A 17,567-nucleotide genomic window follows, 5' to 3' on the forward strand; every position below is an offset into this window, starting at 1 on the left:
GGCAGCTTGAATATGGCAGGCAACCTGTGTGCTCCAGGTGCGTGTGTGTTTAACTTCGGTCTTGGGGACCTGCTTCTTCTCTGCTGTACAGTCTCTTTATGGGCTTCTGTTATCTACTTTCCATCACAGTTTGTGAAAATAGTAAAAATGCTGGGGACGATACAAGAGGAGCACTGAGTGGTAAGAGGAATTAGTTAATGCCTGTCCACATGAATTGCAATGGTTCGGACAAGAAAGTTTTCAGTCAGGAATCCCTGTTGGGGCCACCTTGCGAAAATACATTGGGATTTAGAAAATAGTTAGCTTTTGCCACGGGGATGGAAGGAGCCTCAAAACAAAACCGTTCAAGAAAGCATCACTGCAAACAACTTGTATGCACAGGAAGCCGGAGCCCCTCCAGTCTTATGTGAAGTGTAACAACTAGTGATTGATTTCCCTCACTTTATAGATTGAAGTGTGGTACAGTTGTTGAAGATCTAGCATGATGGATGTATTTGCGATGAACTATAATGGCTTGCTTAAAAGATGGGAGCTATATTTTCAGAGGCTATAAACTTTGTTGGTTGTAAGCCTCCATTTAAAAGTGAGAGGATGAAAATCCTGTTGTTGTCAATGATATCTGCAACAGGCAATGTTCACTAAGGTCAAAAGGCTTTACAGTAACTCCTTGCTTAACGTTGTCGTTCTGTTCCTGAAAAATGTGACTTTAAGCGAAACAATATTAAGCAAATCCAATTTCCCCTTAAGAATTAATGTAAATGGGAGGGGGTTAGGTTTCACGAAATTTTTTTCACCAGACAAAAAACTATACATTATATAGATATACACACAGTATATGTTTTAAACAAACAATTTAGTACTGTTCACAGCTATGATGCCTGTGAAGCTTGGTTGAGGGGGTGGAAGAGGAAGGGCTATTTCCCAAAGAATGCTTTCTGCTAAATGATGAACTAGCACTCGGCTGAGCCCTCAAGGGTTAACACATTGATGTTAATGTAGCCTCTCGCACAAGGCAGCACAAACACGAGGGAGGGGAGACAGCATAGCAGACAGAGACAGACACACACTTTGTGTGTGGGGGAGAGAGAGAGATGCACACTGCCCCTTTAAGTAAGCTGAGCCACTCTTAAGGGCATTGTCTTTTTAAGTGGATCAGGAAGTTGAGACAGCAGCTGCTGCCCCAAGTTCTCTGTGTCTTCCTCCCTCCGTGTCCTCTCCCTGCTCTATATGGAGAAGGGGTCAGAGGGGTGCAGGAAAAGGGGGGAGGGGGACACCCTGACATTAGCATCACCCGTACCCTCCCTGCACAGTGAGCAGGAGTCTCTGGGAGAAGCTCCAAGGGAGAGGGCAGGAGCAGCATGTGGCAGTGGGGGGAGGAACAGCTGAACTGTCAATTGCTAGCCTGCTGGGCAGCTGCGGCACAGGGAACTTAGGGGTGCGGGGAGCTGATGGGGGGGTTGCTGGTCCACCCTGGTTCTAAGCCCCCACCAGCTAGCTGCCAGGGGCTGCTCTTCCTGCAAGTAGCAGACAAAGCAGGTGGCTCCCAAACGAGGTTAGAAGGGAGCATTGCACAACTTTAAACAAGCATGTTCCCTCATTGATCAGCAATGAAACAATGTTAACTGGTATGACTTTAAGTGAGGAGTTATGGTACATGAATATGAACAAATTCCCCAGGAGAAACAAACAAAACTGAGGTCATATGATTCCTCGACTTTTGGTCTCCAGTCACCAGAGGGAAAAGAGCTGTCCCAAGATAGATGATAAGGAATCACAATTGCTAGTGACGTTGAAATAGGTAATGATGATAGAGATAAAGAGGGATTTTTTTTTGTAAACTAACCAACTCTCCCTTCCCCCAACGTTGCAGGGAAATGGTACAACCACAAACCAGGTATATTTTCATCTCCACGTCCACTAACATTTAATAACAAGTTGAGTAAAGTGAGTGGAGTCAGACATGTCTGTCCCTAGCATCAGCACAACGTTGTTTGCAATGCGTGACCTAAGTTGGAGCACACGGTATGTTTGTCTTTAAGTATAACTGTGTTATGGCAAAAGGTTCTAGGAAAAAATGGTCCTTCTTGAAATGGGAAAGGAAAGCATATAAGCTTACTGGATATATTTGGTCATCCATAAGAATTCAAGAGAGAACAAATCGAGATTCCCATGGAAAATAACTGTCCCAATGAAGGACTCAAAGTCATTTGCCTGAGGACCTACATTTTTCAGTTGCTCCAAACTTTTCACCTTGTGAGCTTCTATATCAAGAAGCAAATGCAAGGTGTCTTCCTATTTCAGTGTGGATTCAGTTTTGTGAGTGCTAGGTAAATCTTAAATGTAAAATGAATCAACCATTTCTATGATCGTTTCTTGGTATTTTGAGTCCAGCTGATACAAGGAAGTTTCTCTTATCAGGAAGGCAATGTTCTTTGGTTCACAATAGAAACTGTCTTTATAGCAGTCAAGACCAGGGATGCTAGAACTAGGAGTACTGGGTGTACGGCAGCACCCCCTGCATTGAAGGGGTTTCCATCATACACAGGGTTTACGGTTTTGTTCAATGGCTTTTAGTACCCCCACTATATACACTGTTCTACTGCCACTGGTCAAGATGGTTTCTTGGATGACAGTCGTTCTTTTGGGTTTTTTAAATATAGTGCTTTCCATTCATTACTCATCAGCAACCACAGCTTCAGCCTCTTGGTTCAGAGGTTTTGTCAGATGAATTGATAATTTCCCAAAATTTGAGCTTGGATTCTACACAGAACTATTGTGTCTGACAAAAGGATTTCTGGATATGCACAGGCTCTGGGGTTTTTCCCCATCTCTGAATTAGGTACCAGATACTCATCAGGAGATTCTTTGTGATAAACCAGCATTAGCAAGGTTACTATTTTAACTCTGCTGGAATCTCACCAGGGACCTACATTTAGAAATGACACAAGCTTAAAAATTCTCCCCTTTTCTAAGGGAGACTGGAAGGACGGAATCCTCCTGGGCTGTCAGTCAAGAAAATTTTAATTGGATCTGTGGAATCAGTGGCGGCAGCATCTAAATAATCAGCCATCTGTTAATCTAGTCCTAGACGACTCTGATGTTACATACACTTTCACCACAGCGCAGGAGTCTGAGATTTTTCTCCTTTATATTTTTGCCTGATTTTTAAGTAATACTAGCTGTATTTTTAGCCTTCCTGATCCTGGGCTGCTTTGGGAACTAGAGAGTTTCCTGGGAGCCTACGTTACGGCTCCATCCTCATAGTGCCCTGTGGGCTGCAGAACTGCCTGGAGTCTTTGCATGCTGGAGCCCCCATGCCAGGCTTGGGAGGGGGTTTGCTAGGTAGCCTTATTACTGTCTCCATCATGCCTGTGCTGGGTTTGCACTGGTTTAACTGGGTTGGTTTTTAAACTGATTGTTGGTAAACTGGTGCAACTTCTGTGTGTGGACAGGGCCTTAATTTCCCATTGGTAAAATGGGCCTAAGAACCCTTCCTCTCTCCCACCCTTGTCTGTCTTGTCTAGCTAGACTGCAAGCTGTTGGAGTCTCTTCTGTGTGCTTGGACAGTGCCTAGAGGTCCTTAAGTTGGGGACCAAATGAAACAAGAATAATAAATGGCTTTATTTAACCATTTCTCTCCTGGACAAACCCCCAAAATGTCATGGTTTATGGACTATGACGTGGATATTATTTTGTGGTCGTCTCCTCCCCCCACCCCAGCTAATGCTAAAATGAAGTCTTTCTCATTGTTTGCTACTGGCTGCAGTTATGGCTGCTCCTGGCGCATGTCAAGGCAGTCCCTGGTCCATGTCAGGTCAGGTTGAAAAGCAGGATTGGAGGGGAAACACCTGTTTGTAGGATGAAATTTTGTCTTCTCTTCTGGTGGCAGGAGCCAGAGTTGGTGGCTTCAGATGAGCAAACGAAGACCAAATCAGGGATGAGGCCTGAGGTTCAATTGACTTTACAACCAATAAACTCATAGACTTAAAGGCCAGAAGGGACCATTATGATCACCTAGTCTGACCTCCCGCACAACGCAGGCCACAGAATCTCACCCACCCACTCCTGTAATAGACCCCTAACTGTTGGCTGAGTTACTGACGTCCTCACATCATGATTTACGGACTTCAAGTTACAGCGAATCCACCATTTACATTAGTTCAAACCGGCAAGTGACCCATGCCTCCTGCTGCAGAGGAAGGCGTAAAACCCCTAAGCTCTCTGCCAGTTTGACCTGGGTGAAAATTCCTTCCTGACCCCAAATATGGTGATCAGTTATATCCTGAGCATGAGGGTGAAACCCTTCAGCCAGACACCAGGGAAATAATTCTGTGTAGTAACTCAGAGCTCTCCCAGTCTCTGATTGTTGGAGATACTTGCTAAAAGCTGCTGCAGATGGGCTGTATGACATTCTAGGCACTCTCCCCAGGTCACGCAAGGAACTGAATCCAAGTATCCCAAGTTCCAGCCTAGCCCCCTGCTGTATCATCCTTTGCCCTCTGGTGATCCCTTCTGGCCTTAAACTCTCTCTAAATCTCTGTTAGTTTCTCTGATTAGCTAATACTTAGGTTAGCCATAATCTGAAGGCTTTGCATCTTTCATGCGAGGGAGAGAGAATTGCTTTTGGCAGAGATAAATAACAGGCCTGTGGAGTTTCAGGACATTTAAAATCTTTTTCTGACCATTTTGCCCAAGGAAGAGCATTCTGTCGGACTGTGTGCAATAAGTGGACTCCACATTTTAAAATAGCTGGGTTCTTCTTTCCTGCACAAGGAAAGAGCGAGAAGCAGAAGACAGATACATTGGTCATCTAGCAGACTTTACATTTACTTTTATTGTTTAATAGACTTATTAACACCAAGTAGTTACATGTCTGTGCATTGGCCTAATTGTGATGACTGTATCTGAATCCTTGTCTAGCGCATTGCATTACTCACATGCTAGGGATCTGGCCAGGTGTTTCTTGAATGTTGCTGTGTATTTATTCACCATATAGTGTTTACAATACTACAGTGATGAAAGTGACAAAAAACCCTGGGGTGGGGAGAGAGAGAGAACATGTGATTTCATAGATCTGTCATTGCATTGATGGAATCGGCAGATCTCAGTTTTATCTCATATCATGTGTCAGCTACACTACCTCATCCACCTTATTTCTGCCATGATTTCTGGTCAGATTTTTTCCGTCCTCCTTCACCATCTGTCTCCTTAACCTTCCAGCACACAAAGAATTTTCAAAATTGTCCATTTTGTGCTGTTACCATATTTTGTCACACACACAAATCTGAATACATAGCGTAAAGCATTACAAACAAGAGTAGCTGCATGTGTTCATGCTGCTGTAAACTTGCATGGCAGTACTTTCATGTGTTCCTGGGGGGGCGGGGGGGGGGTTATTGGATTATTTACTGGGTTACACACTTTTCCTTCCAAATTGCAATGTTTAGTGGATGTGGGTTTTTTTCCAAAAATTCCTCATATTTGCAGCATCAGCTGTTGACTTGAAAACACAATCTTTAGAATGTGTATGTGATTTGTTAGCTAATGTTGAGTTAACTAGTGACGTACTTTGTCATCTAGACATAGTCAACCCCAGTAATGTATTCAGATCACAGGTAGCCTGGAGTCTTGTCTGTTTTATGCATGCAGGGGAGTAAGACTAGGTCTCAGCTGAAGACTTGCCTTGTTTTGGCTTTGAATTTCATGTGGAGTTCAGCTCCTGCTTACTAGCTATGTTCCTCATGAGGCGGGAGCAGGAAAGGGATTGTGACTCTTGGCAAGGGTGTGTCCAAGTCACAATCCTTCTGGAGCAGGGCAGGCTACGTGGTCCTTTCCCCCTCCGCCCTCCCGCCCCCCCACCAGGGCTGTGCCTAAAGGTGCAGTCTTGCCCCCAGTGTGCATTTGGGGCTGGTTGCTGGCGCGTAGTGGCATTTGGCACAGAAATAAAGCTGTGGGTGGGGAGCTGAGTCATTTCCCTGCTGGAGCTGTCCAGCATCTGAATAAACAAGGCACTCTGAGTGACCTGAAAGGTATTATCGTTCACACACATTCAAACCAGAGTAACCTACTCAAAGTAACAGGCATTTGTGTGACAGGATTGGGGCGTCTTGGGTACGATCAGAAAAGTTTATTCTTAAAAACATGAACAAATATTTTTAATTTTGAAATTCTCATTTTAGAAGGTGACATCTAGGGAAATAAGTAATAACATCACGGGTGCATAAGAAATTGGGGGTAACCTGCCTCAGCCTTACATTGCATGGCAGGGTGTGAGAGAGAGAGCGCGCACGAACATAGGCAGTATTAATACCCCCTCAGTTTTGATTTATGTCAGTCTGTCCTGAGATTTCTTAGTTACGCGACTGATGAGAAGAGCAGAGTGAGTTACAAGAACGTGCATCGACAGCCAATCTCATGTGCTACCTTTTTATGTTCCTGGAGGCATGTTTTGGGCCTGTGGCCAATATTAGTTTAATCTGCAAACACAGTCTGTTTTGTGCAGCAACTGAAAGAACTTCAGGTGGGAGCCCAGTGGTGTGTGAAGGCTAGGCCATGGAATCAGGGAACAGGAACAATTGTGCATGCTTTAGTCACACAGTTTAGATGGTGAAGTCCACATTTCTAATACTCAAGCAGATACTTGCCGTGGGTTATTCATTAACAGCTCATAGGCTGAAATTTGGTCCGATAAATTATTTATCCCCTGAACTGAAAAATGAACAAGTTTCTAGAAATCATGTGCTGCCAGTGGGCAGGAAAAAGGCTGTTTGTTGTTGTTCACAACAAACAATTCAGCTGACTCTGCTGAGAAACATTTAATTAGTGGGCTGTGTCAAGTGGGGAAGATGAATTTCAGGGGACTCTGCAGAATGGTGGGAGGCTTTTCTGAGAGTCTGTTGGAAGAGTGACACATCAGAGCAGATGGCTATTGTACGTTTGTCAGTTGTAAAGAAATTGTGCCCCCTGACATACTGAGAGAATTGTGACCCCGACCCAGAGCACTGCCACTGCTAAAGGGTCGCATCTTCTGCCCTAGCTCCATTGGGGTCACATCACCTGAGAACCGGGCCCAAGTATGTGTTGTGTTGGTAAGGGCAGGGGAACAGAGTTCAGGATCTGGCAGGTGCTTCAGTCTTCGGCTGGACTTTGAGTCCCGAGGAGGAGAAGGAGGAGTGGTGATCTGCAGTGGACCCCGGTAGCCCATTTGGCAGTGTCATTTGGTGGGGGCTGATGGAAGCCTCCTACGCTCTGTGGCCTGACACTGCACTAGTTATAACTTTGGGACTTGAGGATGGATGAGTGAGGGGAAGTGGGAGAAGGGAAGTGCCCTGGGGATGCCTACAAGTGAAATAAATCAGTGCCCGGCACTGTGGGGCATGGCTGGCTCTCTTTGGGCGGAGAGGGGTGTTGCATGTCTAACAAAGTCATGGTGAATATTGTTTTCTCATCGTTTGCTTTTAATTTTTCAGCCCTGGCCCAGCGTGTCCAATCTGGCCAAGGACTTCATTGATCGCCTGCTCACAGTGGATCCCAGTGACAGGATGACAGCTCTTCAAGCCTTAAAGCACCCCTGGGTAGTCAGCATGGCAGCCTCCTCATCCATGAAGAACTTGCACCGCTCCATCTCTCAGAACCTCCTCAAGAGGGCGTCCTCTCGCTGCCAAAGCACCAAATCGGCCCAGTCCACCCGCTCCAGCCGCTCCACCAAATCCAATAAGTCGCGGCGGGTGCGGGAACGGGAGCTGCGGGAGCTCAACCTGCGTTACCAGCAGCAATACAATGGCTGAGAACTCAACAGGAAACTGCCAGCTGTCTTTCCAGGTGCACTTCCTGTGCTGCAGGTGTGCAACGCGCCCACGCGGCGGGCAACACCCAGGCTCCTGCTGCAGGAGTGACCCTCCATGTGCACGAAGCTTGGGGAAAATGGAACCTTTGCTCCCCAGCCCCCAACAGTGGGCACTCCTCACTTGGGTGGGCTGCGTTTTGGAGCCTGATGCAGGAAGTGGAGCAGTGAAAGCCTTCCTTATGCTCATTCAGGTCCAGAGTGAAGGTCAAAGTTCAGGGCCTCAAGAACTCAGCAAATTAGGGAGCCACGTGAAGAGAAGAGCCCCCTCCCCAGCCCAGGAGTTTGGCTGCCTTTAGTTATTTATTGATTCCAGAATGTTAAGTCCCGCTTCGTGCTTGGACAGTATTTATATTGGACTCCATTGATGCCGGTGGGAGTCACACTCACAGCTAGGGTTGGGATTGCTGTGATTCAGTTGTATGAAGGAAATGCCAGGCAGGAGTCTTCAGTGAGGAGCATGAAGTAGAGAGGTTTCACCCAAGGGGCCAGTGACTGTGACAGCATCACAGGTTACTTGTGCTGGTTAAGGATTGATTGAGGTATTGGCGCCCTGGAGCGCAGATCGTCTGCAGTCGCAGTTCCCCTTTGCCCTGACTGAAGGTTCCTAACTGTGGGGAGGGGAGAGGATGCAAAACCTGCAGGAGCAAAACGCTTCGCCGGACCCCTAAAACCATCTTTTCTAAAGCGAACCTCGTGGACAGCCCTGGCCCCCACCCCTGCGCTAGCACTCAGGAAGATCTCCTCTGTCTCGGGAAGTGTAAGGCTTGTGAGCCAGTGCAGAGCGGCTGGGGCAGGCACAAAGGGCGTGTGTGGCGGTGTCAGGAGAGGCCACTTTGGACATATTTTGAGGGAAAAAGCATGAGGATAAACGGAAGCAGAGGTTGGTGCTGGCAGGGGCCCCTCTGATCTGGGCATCCTCAGAGGCGAGCTAGCGTTCCTTCTTGCCGCTGGGTTTGAGGTTTTTGGATTCTTCACCCTAGTGTTGCACAATGGACCCAACAGACGAATGGTTCCAAATATGCCACGTTACCAGGCCAAAACTGTGACTGCCCCAGCCATTACCCACTGCCTCTCATTCGGCCACGTACGCTGATTCTGCCAGCGTCTGGCCTGCTTGGCACCCCAGGCCTGCCTTTGGGATAGCTTCATGGCAGGTTACGGTGTGCATAAGGGAGTGGGATGCGGGCAGTCATGTTGCCACAGAAACTCCTTGTTAACACTGGGACAGGAGCCCTTCCTACCGGAGCATCGGCTCTGGTAACACGTGCCAGGCCTAGGGAAGCACTGCTCCAGGTGCTCCATCGGGGTCACTTGGCTCCTTGTTTTCCTCTGTGGACTCAAGGCAGAGTCATCTCTGCCATGACCTTGTGCAGGGTGGGTCATTCCCTGTGGCTAGGAGGCGCTTAAACCCTGATCTCCAGAGATCCAGACTGCTGCCTTACCCACAAGCCCTTCCAAAGGTTTTCTCCTCCCTTGTGTAGGATAAACGAAGCTGCAGATTGCCACATGCTGACTTCTGGTCTAATCCAATGTGTTCCCTCCCCATCTCAGTTCCTGACTGAGCCAGAACCTGCGGGAACATCTGTCTCACCTAGGAGAGTCTTCCCTCGGGGTGGGTAGCCATTACTCTTCAGAATGCTGCAGCCGTAGAGCCCATCTCCTTGGCGATTGAGTTATCATGGAATGCGTCATCCGGAAAGGTCCTGTATGACGTTACTCATGGCAGATGTAGGGCCTAATGCGTTTTGGGAAACAAAATGCTTTTATAGAGGTCTTATCAGCTCTGCACAAAGTCAGTCCTTGGTGACTCAGCTTGAGGCTAACAAGGTCTGTCTGACTTTCGGGTGTGTGAGTGACATGCATGATGGTGTCACCTAGGCCTTGCATCTGTGATGCAGGCTGTGATCCGGAGGCCAACTGATCTCTCAATGGTTTGATTAGTGTCCACACTTCTGGGCTTCTTGTAAGCAGAGCTCCAGTTCTCACCGATGCAACCTTGTCTCTTCTGTGGGAAACCTCCGAGTATACTTGGGCACATGCAACAAGAGCAGTGCAGATCATTGTGTTGTCCTTTCACCTCTTGGTTTCAGTTGGGCGGGTCACCCCCTCTTAGTTCTAACATGCTTGTGCCCAGACAGTAGCCATATGTAAGCAAAGAAGGGGATGGTGGAGATTTCCTGGAAGGAGAGGGAGTCCAAGCTCCTCTTGGAACCTCAAGCAATCTCTTGTCCCTTTTTTTTTTTTCCTTTGCCCTCCCACTTCCCAGGAGAGGCTAGTTAATGACACTCAGGATGTCCTTATTAACAGAGTGAATGGCAAAGCCTTTTGCTGAATGGGGCTAGGATCTCACAGCCTCAATAACAACCAGCATAGGGAATGTGCTGGTTAATGAAGAAGCCAGAGACACACCTGACACAACCTTCAAGAAGGCAGGGGATGGCCAGGAGAGGCTAGTGTCAGGAATTCGACTAGCTGAGTGCAGGTTACAAAAGTTGCTTGGCCTGGGTTGTCTCTGGAAATGTGCTGCAGTCGCAGATCGTTCCGCTAATGAGGCCAGTTAGTTTGCTGTGCTTTTGAGCAGCTGTGCACATGCCCTTGATCTGCTCTGCTGGAATTCTGCCTTGCGTGCTCTCTGGACTCTCTGTCTTTGTATATTTCACTCAGACATCTCAACTCTCTCGATCTGACCTGAGAGACAGGAGTTTCTGCCTTCAGAAATGCCTCATTTGTGGATTTCACAGGTTAAACACTTCCCCCATTCCCCCACAATCTGCCTAGGAGTCCCTGTGTGCATTTTACATGTCTCCCTCTTTTCCCTCTTAACTAGGGTTCTTGAGATTTGGCCTAGTGTGAGGTTGGGACACTTGCTCCGGTATTGAATAATCTCATAAATAACACAGTGATTGTGTATCTGCGTCCTGGGTGAGCGCCACATCTCACTTGTCTGGGAGCTTTGTGGGACACACTGTACCCAGAGAGAAATCTGCTTAGTAAGTGATAATTGTCCCTCTCCCTGCATTTGAGTGAAATATAACTGAAGTTAGAGTGACACCTAGTGGCAAATCGCAGTCTATCATCTTGCACAGAGAGAGAGCGCTCTTCTCATTTTGTTTCCTTATACGGTAACTCCTCACTTTACATTGTAGTAAATGCAACTTTAAGTGAAACAATGTTAAATGAATCCAATTGTCCCATAAGATTTAATGTAAATGGGGGGGGTTAGGTTCCAAGGTAATTTGGGGGGGGCAGACAAAAGGCATTACGCTGTATACTGTACAGTGCCCCTGGCTTACCCCACACAGGCACAGCCTGCTGCAGGCAAGGATGCTAGGAAGCACCTCTGCAACAGAAGTGGCAGCTTCCCCAGAGAACAAGCTCGGATTTTGCGGGGAATGCTCCAGGCCCACCTCTTCCCACTGCTACTCTACCTCCTCTCCTGAGCACGCCACATCCCTCCCAAAGGCCAATTCTGCCAGTTCCCCCGTTTCGGGACCCACGCTCAGTAAGAATCTCTTCCCTGGCTAGAGGCACCTTTTTAATTTTTACTCACCTGGTGGCGCTCTGGTCTTCGGCAGCACTTCGGCGGTGGGTCCTTCAGTGCCACTGAAGACCTGGAGTGAGTGAAGGATCTGCTGCAGAAGTGCTGCCAAAGACTCGGAGCACCGCCTGGTGAGTAAAAGCCCATGTGTTTTTTTACATGTTTTTTTTATAGTCAAAACCGTTCGAATTGAGCCCCGCACTTCCTAAACAGCTGTATGCTGGCGCTTAGGATTTTCCGGGAGGAGGAGCGGAGATGCAGCGCATCCCCGCTCCTGCCCCTCCCTCCCAGAAAATCATAAGCGTGAAGTGCTGGGAGGGAGGGGGAGGAGCAGGGAAGCCCCAGGTCTCCACTCCTCCCCTACCCTCCCAGAAAATCCTAAGCACTGCTAAACGTTTGGTGGAGCTTAGGACTTTCTGGGAGAGGGGGGGAGGAGTGGGGAGGCAGCGCTTCCCTTTTCCTGCCCCTCCGTCCCAACACTTCACGCTTAGGACTTTCTGGGAGGGAGGGGGAGGAGGTGGAGAAGCGGAACGTGTGCAATGCTTCCTTGTAAAGTTGCTGCTCTTCCACAGAATCTTACAAGCAGGAAGCCAAATGACGAGCATTGCACAACTTTAAACAAGCATGTTCCCTAATTGAGCAGGGACGTAATACTGAAACAACGTTAAATGGGACAACGTTAAATGAGGAGTTACTGTAGTTACAAGTGAGGCATCTCTGTGTTTGGTATGCAGGGGACTTGGTGAGGTTGTGTGGGAGGGTGTCCTCATCAAATCAGACAGAGCTGTCAGAGCCATTGAATAATTCCTGTCTTCAGCATGAGCACATCTCCTTTTTTATTCCTTTGGTGAAACTGCCCAGATTATATTGCCCAGTGCCCTGGCCTCTGACCGGACGTTGTCCGTAGCAGAGCAGCATGCTAGCCTGGTGAGGCAGGGGAACAATTCTTGGCCACGTGCTTGAACCGTTGGCAGAGAAGTTGTGATACACCTTTTACTTAGGAGTATTTCTGTCTGCCACTGGGCTCTCCTCAGATGTCTGAGCAGAATCGTTACAATTATGAACTTGATGTCTCTGATAGCCACCCCAGCCTTTCCCTCTATCCACGTACGGGCCAGTGTTCGCTGTCATAGGGTAGTGGTAGGCTTGTGGAGTCACACAAATAGTGAAGGTAGCTAGCTGGTTATCTGAGGCTAATGCAGGGGGAGAAGGGCAGAGAGCTGTTTGACTCCCTCTTTCCGCCTCTACCAGGAGAACATTAGCTTGTGAATGTTGCATTTGCATTTTGTACCTGAAAAGGTTTTTCTGCCCAACTGTGCCTTCTTCCTTGTGGGTAGAAGTGGCTGGATTATTCGTACAGATGGACAATCAGATGAATTTGTCCCTTCCATTCCCAAATCGTTGATTTTTTACAAATGTGCTTTCTGTAACTGCTCAGCAAACTGTTTGTGGGAATGAATTTTAGCCAATGGGTTGTTTGAAAACTTCACTTTGGCAGCTTTGCTATTCATTATAGATTCATAGACTCTAGGACTGGAAGGGACCTCGAGAGGTCATCGAGTCCAGTCCCCTGCCCTCATGGCAGGACCAAATACTGTCTAGACCATCCCTGATAGACATTTATCTAACCTACTCTTAAATATCTCCAGAGATGGAGATTCCACAACCTCCCTAGGCAATTTATTCCAGTGTCCAACCACCCTGACAGTTAGGAACTTTTTCCTAATGTCCAACCTAAATCTCCCTTGCTGCAGTTTAAGCCCATTGCTTCTTGTTCTATCATTAGAGGCTAAGGTGAACAAGTTTTCTCCCTCCTCCTGATGACACCCTTTTAGATACCTGAAAACTGCTATCATGTCCCCTCTCAGTCTTCTCTTTTCCAAACTAAATAAACCCAATTCTTTCAGCCTTCCTTCATAGGTCATGTTCTCAAGACCTTTAATCATTCTTGTTGCTCTTCTCTGGACCCTCTTCAATTTCTCCACATCTTTCTTGAAATGCGGTGCCCAGAACTGGACACAATACTCCAGTTGAGGCTTAACCAGCGCAGAGTAGAGCGGAAGAATGACTTCTCGTGTCTTGTTTACAACACACCTGTTAATGCATCCCAGAATCACGTTTGCTTTTTTTGCAACAGTATCACACTGTTGACTCATATTTAGCTTGTGGTCCACTATGACCCCTAGATCTCTTTCTGCCATACTCCTTCCTAGACAGTCTCTTCCCATTCTGTATGTGTGAAACTGATTGTTCCTTCCTAAGTGGAGCACTTTGCATTTGTCTTTATTAAACTTCATCCGGTTTACCTCAGACCATTTCTCCAGTTTGTCCAGATCATTTTGAATTATGATCACATGGCATTGTTGCGCCTCCTATAAGCAGGAGAGTAGTGCCTAGGGAATGACAAGTTGCCTTCTCCTCATGTGGTTATGGGTATAAGTCTGAAGAGCAGCCACTCGCCACATATGGGTGCAAATAAATGTTCACATGGACAAAGGCAGGAAGCTGGCTGAATAGGACAAATGTTCAGTCTTGCATTGCCTACTAGTGACCACCAGTATTCAGCTGGTTCTGCCCTGTGGCAGAAATCTCACGGGATGTGAAGAGAAAGCAGAGAGTAAACGGGCTGAGACTGGAAGCAATCACTTGGTGACCTAGTACATTGTCCTCCTGGGACTAGCTCTCAAATTGCTGCTCTCCACCCTATTCCCTGGGCAAAATGTTCCTTTAAGGAGTGAATGGAAATACATGTGCCTGTCCATTGGAACTTAGCAATACTGTGTGAAATGGTGTTTCAGCTTGCTTGCCCTTTTGAGGGAGGCGGATCTGGCTTCGTAGAATGCTGTCCATTGGATCCTGCATATTTTGGAGTATTAGTGGAAATAACAAAGGGCTTCTAAAGAGAACAGTAGGTGGGCTGCAAACAGAGGATGCAACTTTGGGTCCCACTTTTGAATATATTGGAGTTGGACTTTCTGAAAGCCTTTGACAAGGCCCCTCACCAAAGGTTCTTAAGCAAACTACGCAGTCATGGCATAAGAGGGAAGGTCCTCTCATGGTTAAAAAATGTGAAACAAAGTGTTGGAATAAATAGTTTTCACACTGGAGAGAGGTAAAAAGCGGCATCCCCCAAGGATCTGTACTGGGACCCGCACTGTTCAACACATTGATAAATGATCTGGAAAAGGGGGTGAATAGGGCGAAGGCAAAATTTGCAGATGATACAAAATTATTCGAAGAATTACTTGTGAAGGCCAAAATTATAACTGGGTTTAAAAAGTGGCTATTAGCCAAGATGGTCATGGTCAGCCATCCATTGGGTGGGGTCAGAAGTAGACTAATCAATGCCAGACAGCTACATGCCAAGCTGATGGGAAAGAGGCCAGTGGTGCTTCATGAAGTATTCCAAAATAGTGGTGATATCTTATGTAATGTTCAGGTAGCAGGAGAACCCAGTGGCCCCAGTCAGGTTCAGGGTCCCGTTGTATTCGGAGCTATGCAAATACAGATGAAGTCATGACCTCTGCTCCCACGAGCTTCGCAGGTTTAAGAAGTAGGTGAGATCAGCTAGGGAGTGCTGGCCTGCTGCTTTGCGTGGTGACTTGAAATCCAGCTGCAATGAAGTTCCCACAACAGGTTTGGGAACAATCAGCCTGCAGACATTCTAATCCCTTTGGGCTGGGTGATCTCCAGACCTCGGGGCATGTTTTCTCTATTTCTCCTAATGTCTTCTCTGGTAACTTTCCATTGCTTCTTCCTTCCTTCCTCCCCCTCCATCCTGCTCCTTGTCCCACATTTTGGACTCTGCGCTCTGCCGTGTGGGCGTTTGGTTGAAATACTGGTGCCCAACGTACTGTATTAGGGCTGTGGGGTGGCTGAGGCTGGGCACACAAACATGCACTTCTCTAGTGACCCAGCACTTACAGGGAAAGATGTGAGTTTCTAATGTCCTCATGTGGCCCCCCAAATGATTGTGGCTGATCTGGGCAGGACAACAGGCTGTCTCTCTCTGATACCTTCATCAGAATCTAGGCTAACAACGTGCATGAAGTGCGGCACTTGGAAACTATGGAGCGATCTTGAATTTACTGTTTCTGGGGCTCTGGGCTCACTAAGGAGACCCCACATCACTCACTGATTATTGAAAAGGGCTTCAAATCCCCAAGCACGGCTCCTTCCTTCCTTCCTTCCTTCTGGGGTGGCAGCTCACACTGCATGGCGGAGCCAGCTCCGAGGCTATTCCCATTAAAGCTGCCCTGTTGACTGCAGTTCTGCCGTAGGTGCCAAGATATAGCTATAGGGGCAGATTGTTCCCTGTAGCCAGACTCTGCTCATGCCAGGGGAGGAGAGGTGGACAGAGCTCTGCTCTGCTGTGAAGTGGGGGAGCAGCTAGCATAGGAAGACACTATGTCACCTCTGCCAGTTTCATGCTAGCAGAGGGTACCCTGCGCAAGAGGAATTGCCTGCTGCTAATCTCTGGCCAGTACAGTCATTATGTGATGTCTGAGCAGCGCAGTAACAGACTGGAGCATCTGGCCCAACATCTTGAAGAACCAGCCAGGCCACCCTTGGAACCTCCATGCATTGCCCATTCAGGGGAGCACATGGACTCTCCTAGGGGCATGCTGCCTTCATTAACGTTTACAGTAGGTTGGGAAGGGCCAGGATCAGTAATGATTCTTGTATTGCTACCAAAGTGCCCATCCAGAGCATGAGCATCCCTGTCTCTGCTCACACCCACAGATCATCTCTCCTCTGAACCTGCCTTCTCTTTGTCCAGGACCCATGTGGTAGGAAGGAGATAGCTTCATGTCACAATATATAACCCCTCTTGTCCCTTATGCAAACCAACCACCCAACCCAGCCTGCGTGGTGTGGGTAATGCAGCCCTGCCATTACACTGGCTGAGGTCATATCACATCTTACATGACGTCCTCCTGCAAACTCTGACTTTTGATTGATAGCTCACATTCATCTGATTTGCTGTAATATTAAAAATACTTAATAGTGTGTGACTAGAAGAGGCAGGAGCCAACAGTGGCTTCCTAGAGAATCAAACACTTGGAAAGCATTGCAGAAAATGCTCCTTACTGCACACTGAAAAGGCTGTTGCGTGTGCCCAGTGGGCGTGTGTGTGTGTCACACATGCTGTTGGAGTTTTCAAATCTCCTATGTCTCTTACAAAGCTATCACTAAGTGCCTGTGCTATTTGGTGCCTCGTACCAGACTTTGTGTGGACTATGTTGATGCTCTTCCTCTCACAAGCTTCTGGTGCTTCTTCCAAACTATTCATTTCCACCCCCAGAAAGCCTAGATAACTATGCAGCCCTTAAGCGCTACAGGGGCATGTCCCTGTGTGTCAGACGTGTGCATTACTAAGCAGGGGCATTGCCAAAGACGTGCAATAGGAAGGGTGTTCTCTGATGGTGTTGTGTGCCCAGAGCACAGCTTTGTCCCTTGCCGCTCTGACCACTCCCTTGGTGAACAGGGCCTGGGAGGAGATGCCACTGCCTGACTGACAATATTCCTATCTCCATCTGCCTTTCCCTCAGTCCTCCTATGCACAACATACTGTAGATTCTCTCCTCGGTACCAGATGAGCTGCTGGCTGTGTTCTGAGAACTTTGCACTGTGGTTGCCTTTTGACTGTGGAAGAAATCTGGGCCCAAGTGTAGGTACCCGGTAGGTGGAGCACCTGTCATGAGCACACATGAAGATGCTGTGATCCTTCCTGTTACCTTTCATGACACGCAAATGCCTCTTGGAAGCCCTCAGGACTGGAGGTCTTGAAGCACTGGCTCCAATTTTGTTGACAGGTCTTCCCTTGCCGTGTAGGAGCTGCTGAAGGTACTTGCATCATGTCTCACTTTGTCTCCTCTCAAAAGGCTGTGCTGTTTGTCTTGAGAAGTTTCCGGTTCTGTGATTTGCCTTTGACTCCTTTTGTACATTAAGGAGTCTCTTGTAGAGTGAGATCTGATCCATGGTAGTTAACCTGTAATGTTAAAATAAGTGTATAGAATTATTTATTTTGTGTATTCAGTCTGTTTCATGTGTAAATGTATCCGGTGTATCCAATAAACCTTTTGTCCTTGTTCCCTGGCTGGGGCCTGCTCTCTGCCGGACACCCAAAGGAGGGGGCTTTTCTGGGGTTACAGTTGCTGAATGTATCTGGGGCTAAGAGTG

The 17,567-nt window shown here is 47.6% G+C and overlaps 1 protein-coding gene across 4 annotated transcripts in view; it reads left to right on the forward strand.

Moving 5' to 3' along the window:
* The window catches only part of PSKH1 (protein serine kinase H1), a 64,992-nt gene extending 47,509 nt beyond the window's left edge, over window positions 1–17,483 (forward strand). For all 4 annotated transcript variants that reach the window (XM_032788494.2, XM_032788492.2, XM_075073792.1 and 1 more), the window contains one exon: window positions 7,470–17,483. In XM_032788494.2, the coding sequence (XP_032644385.1) occupies window positions 7,470–7,787 (318 nt within the window). In that variant the 3' untranslated portion in view covers window positions 7,788–17,483. The remainder of the gene's footprint in view (window positions 1–7,469) is intronic.
* Window positions 17,484–17,567: the final 84 nt, after the last annotated feature.

This window comes from Chelonoidis abingdonii, chromosome 19 (assembly GCF_003597395.2).
Source record: "Chelonoidis abingdonii isolate Lonesome George chromosome 19, CheloAbing_2.0, whole genome shotgun sequence".
Lineage (NCBI taxonomy): Eukaryota > Metazoa > Chordata > Testudines > Testudinidae > Chelonoidis > Chelonoidis abingdonii.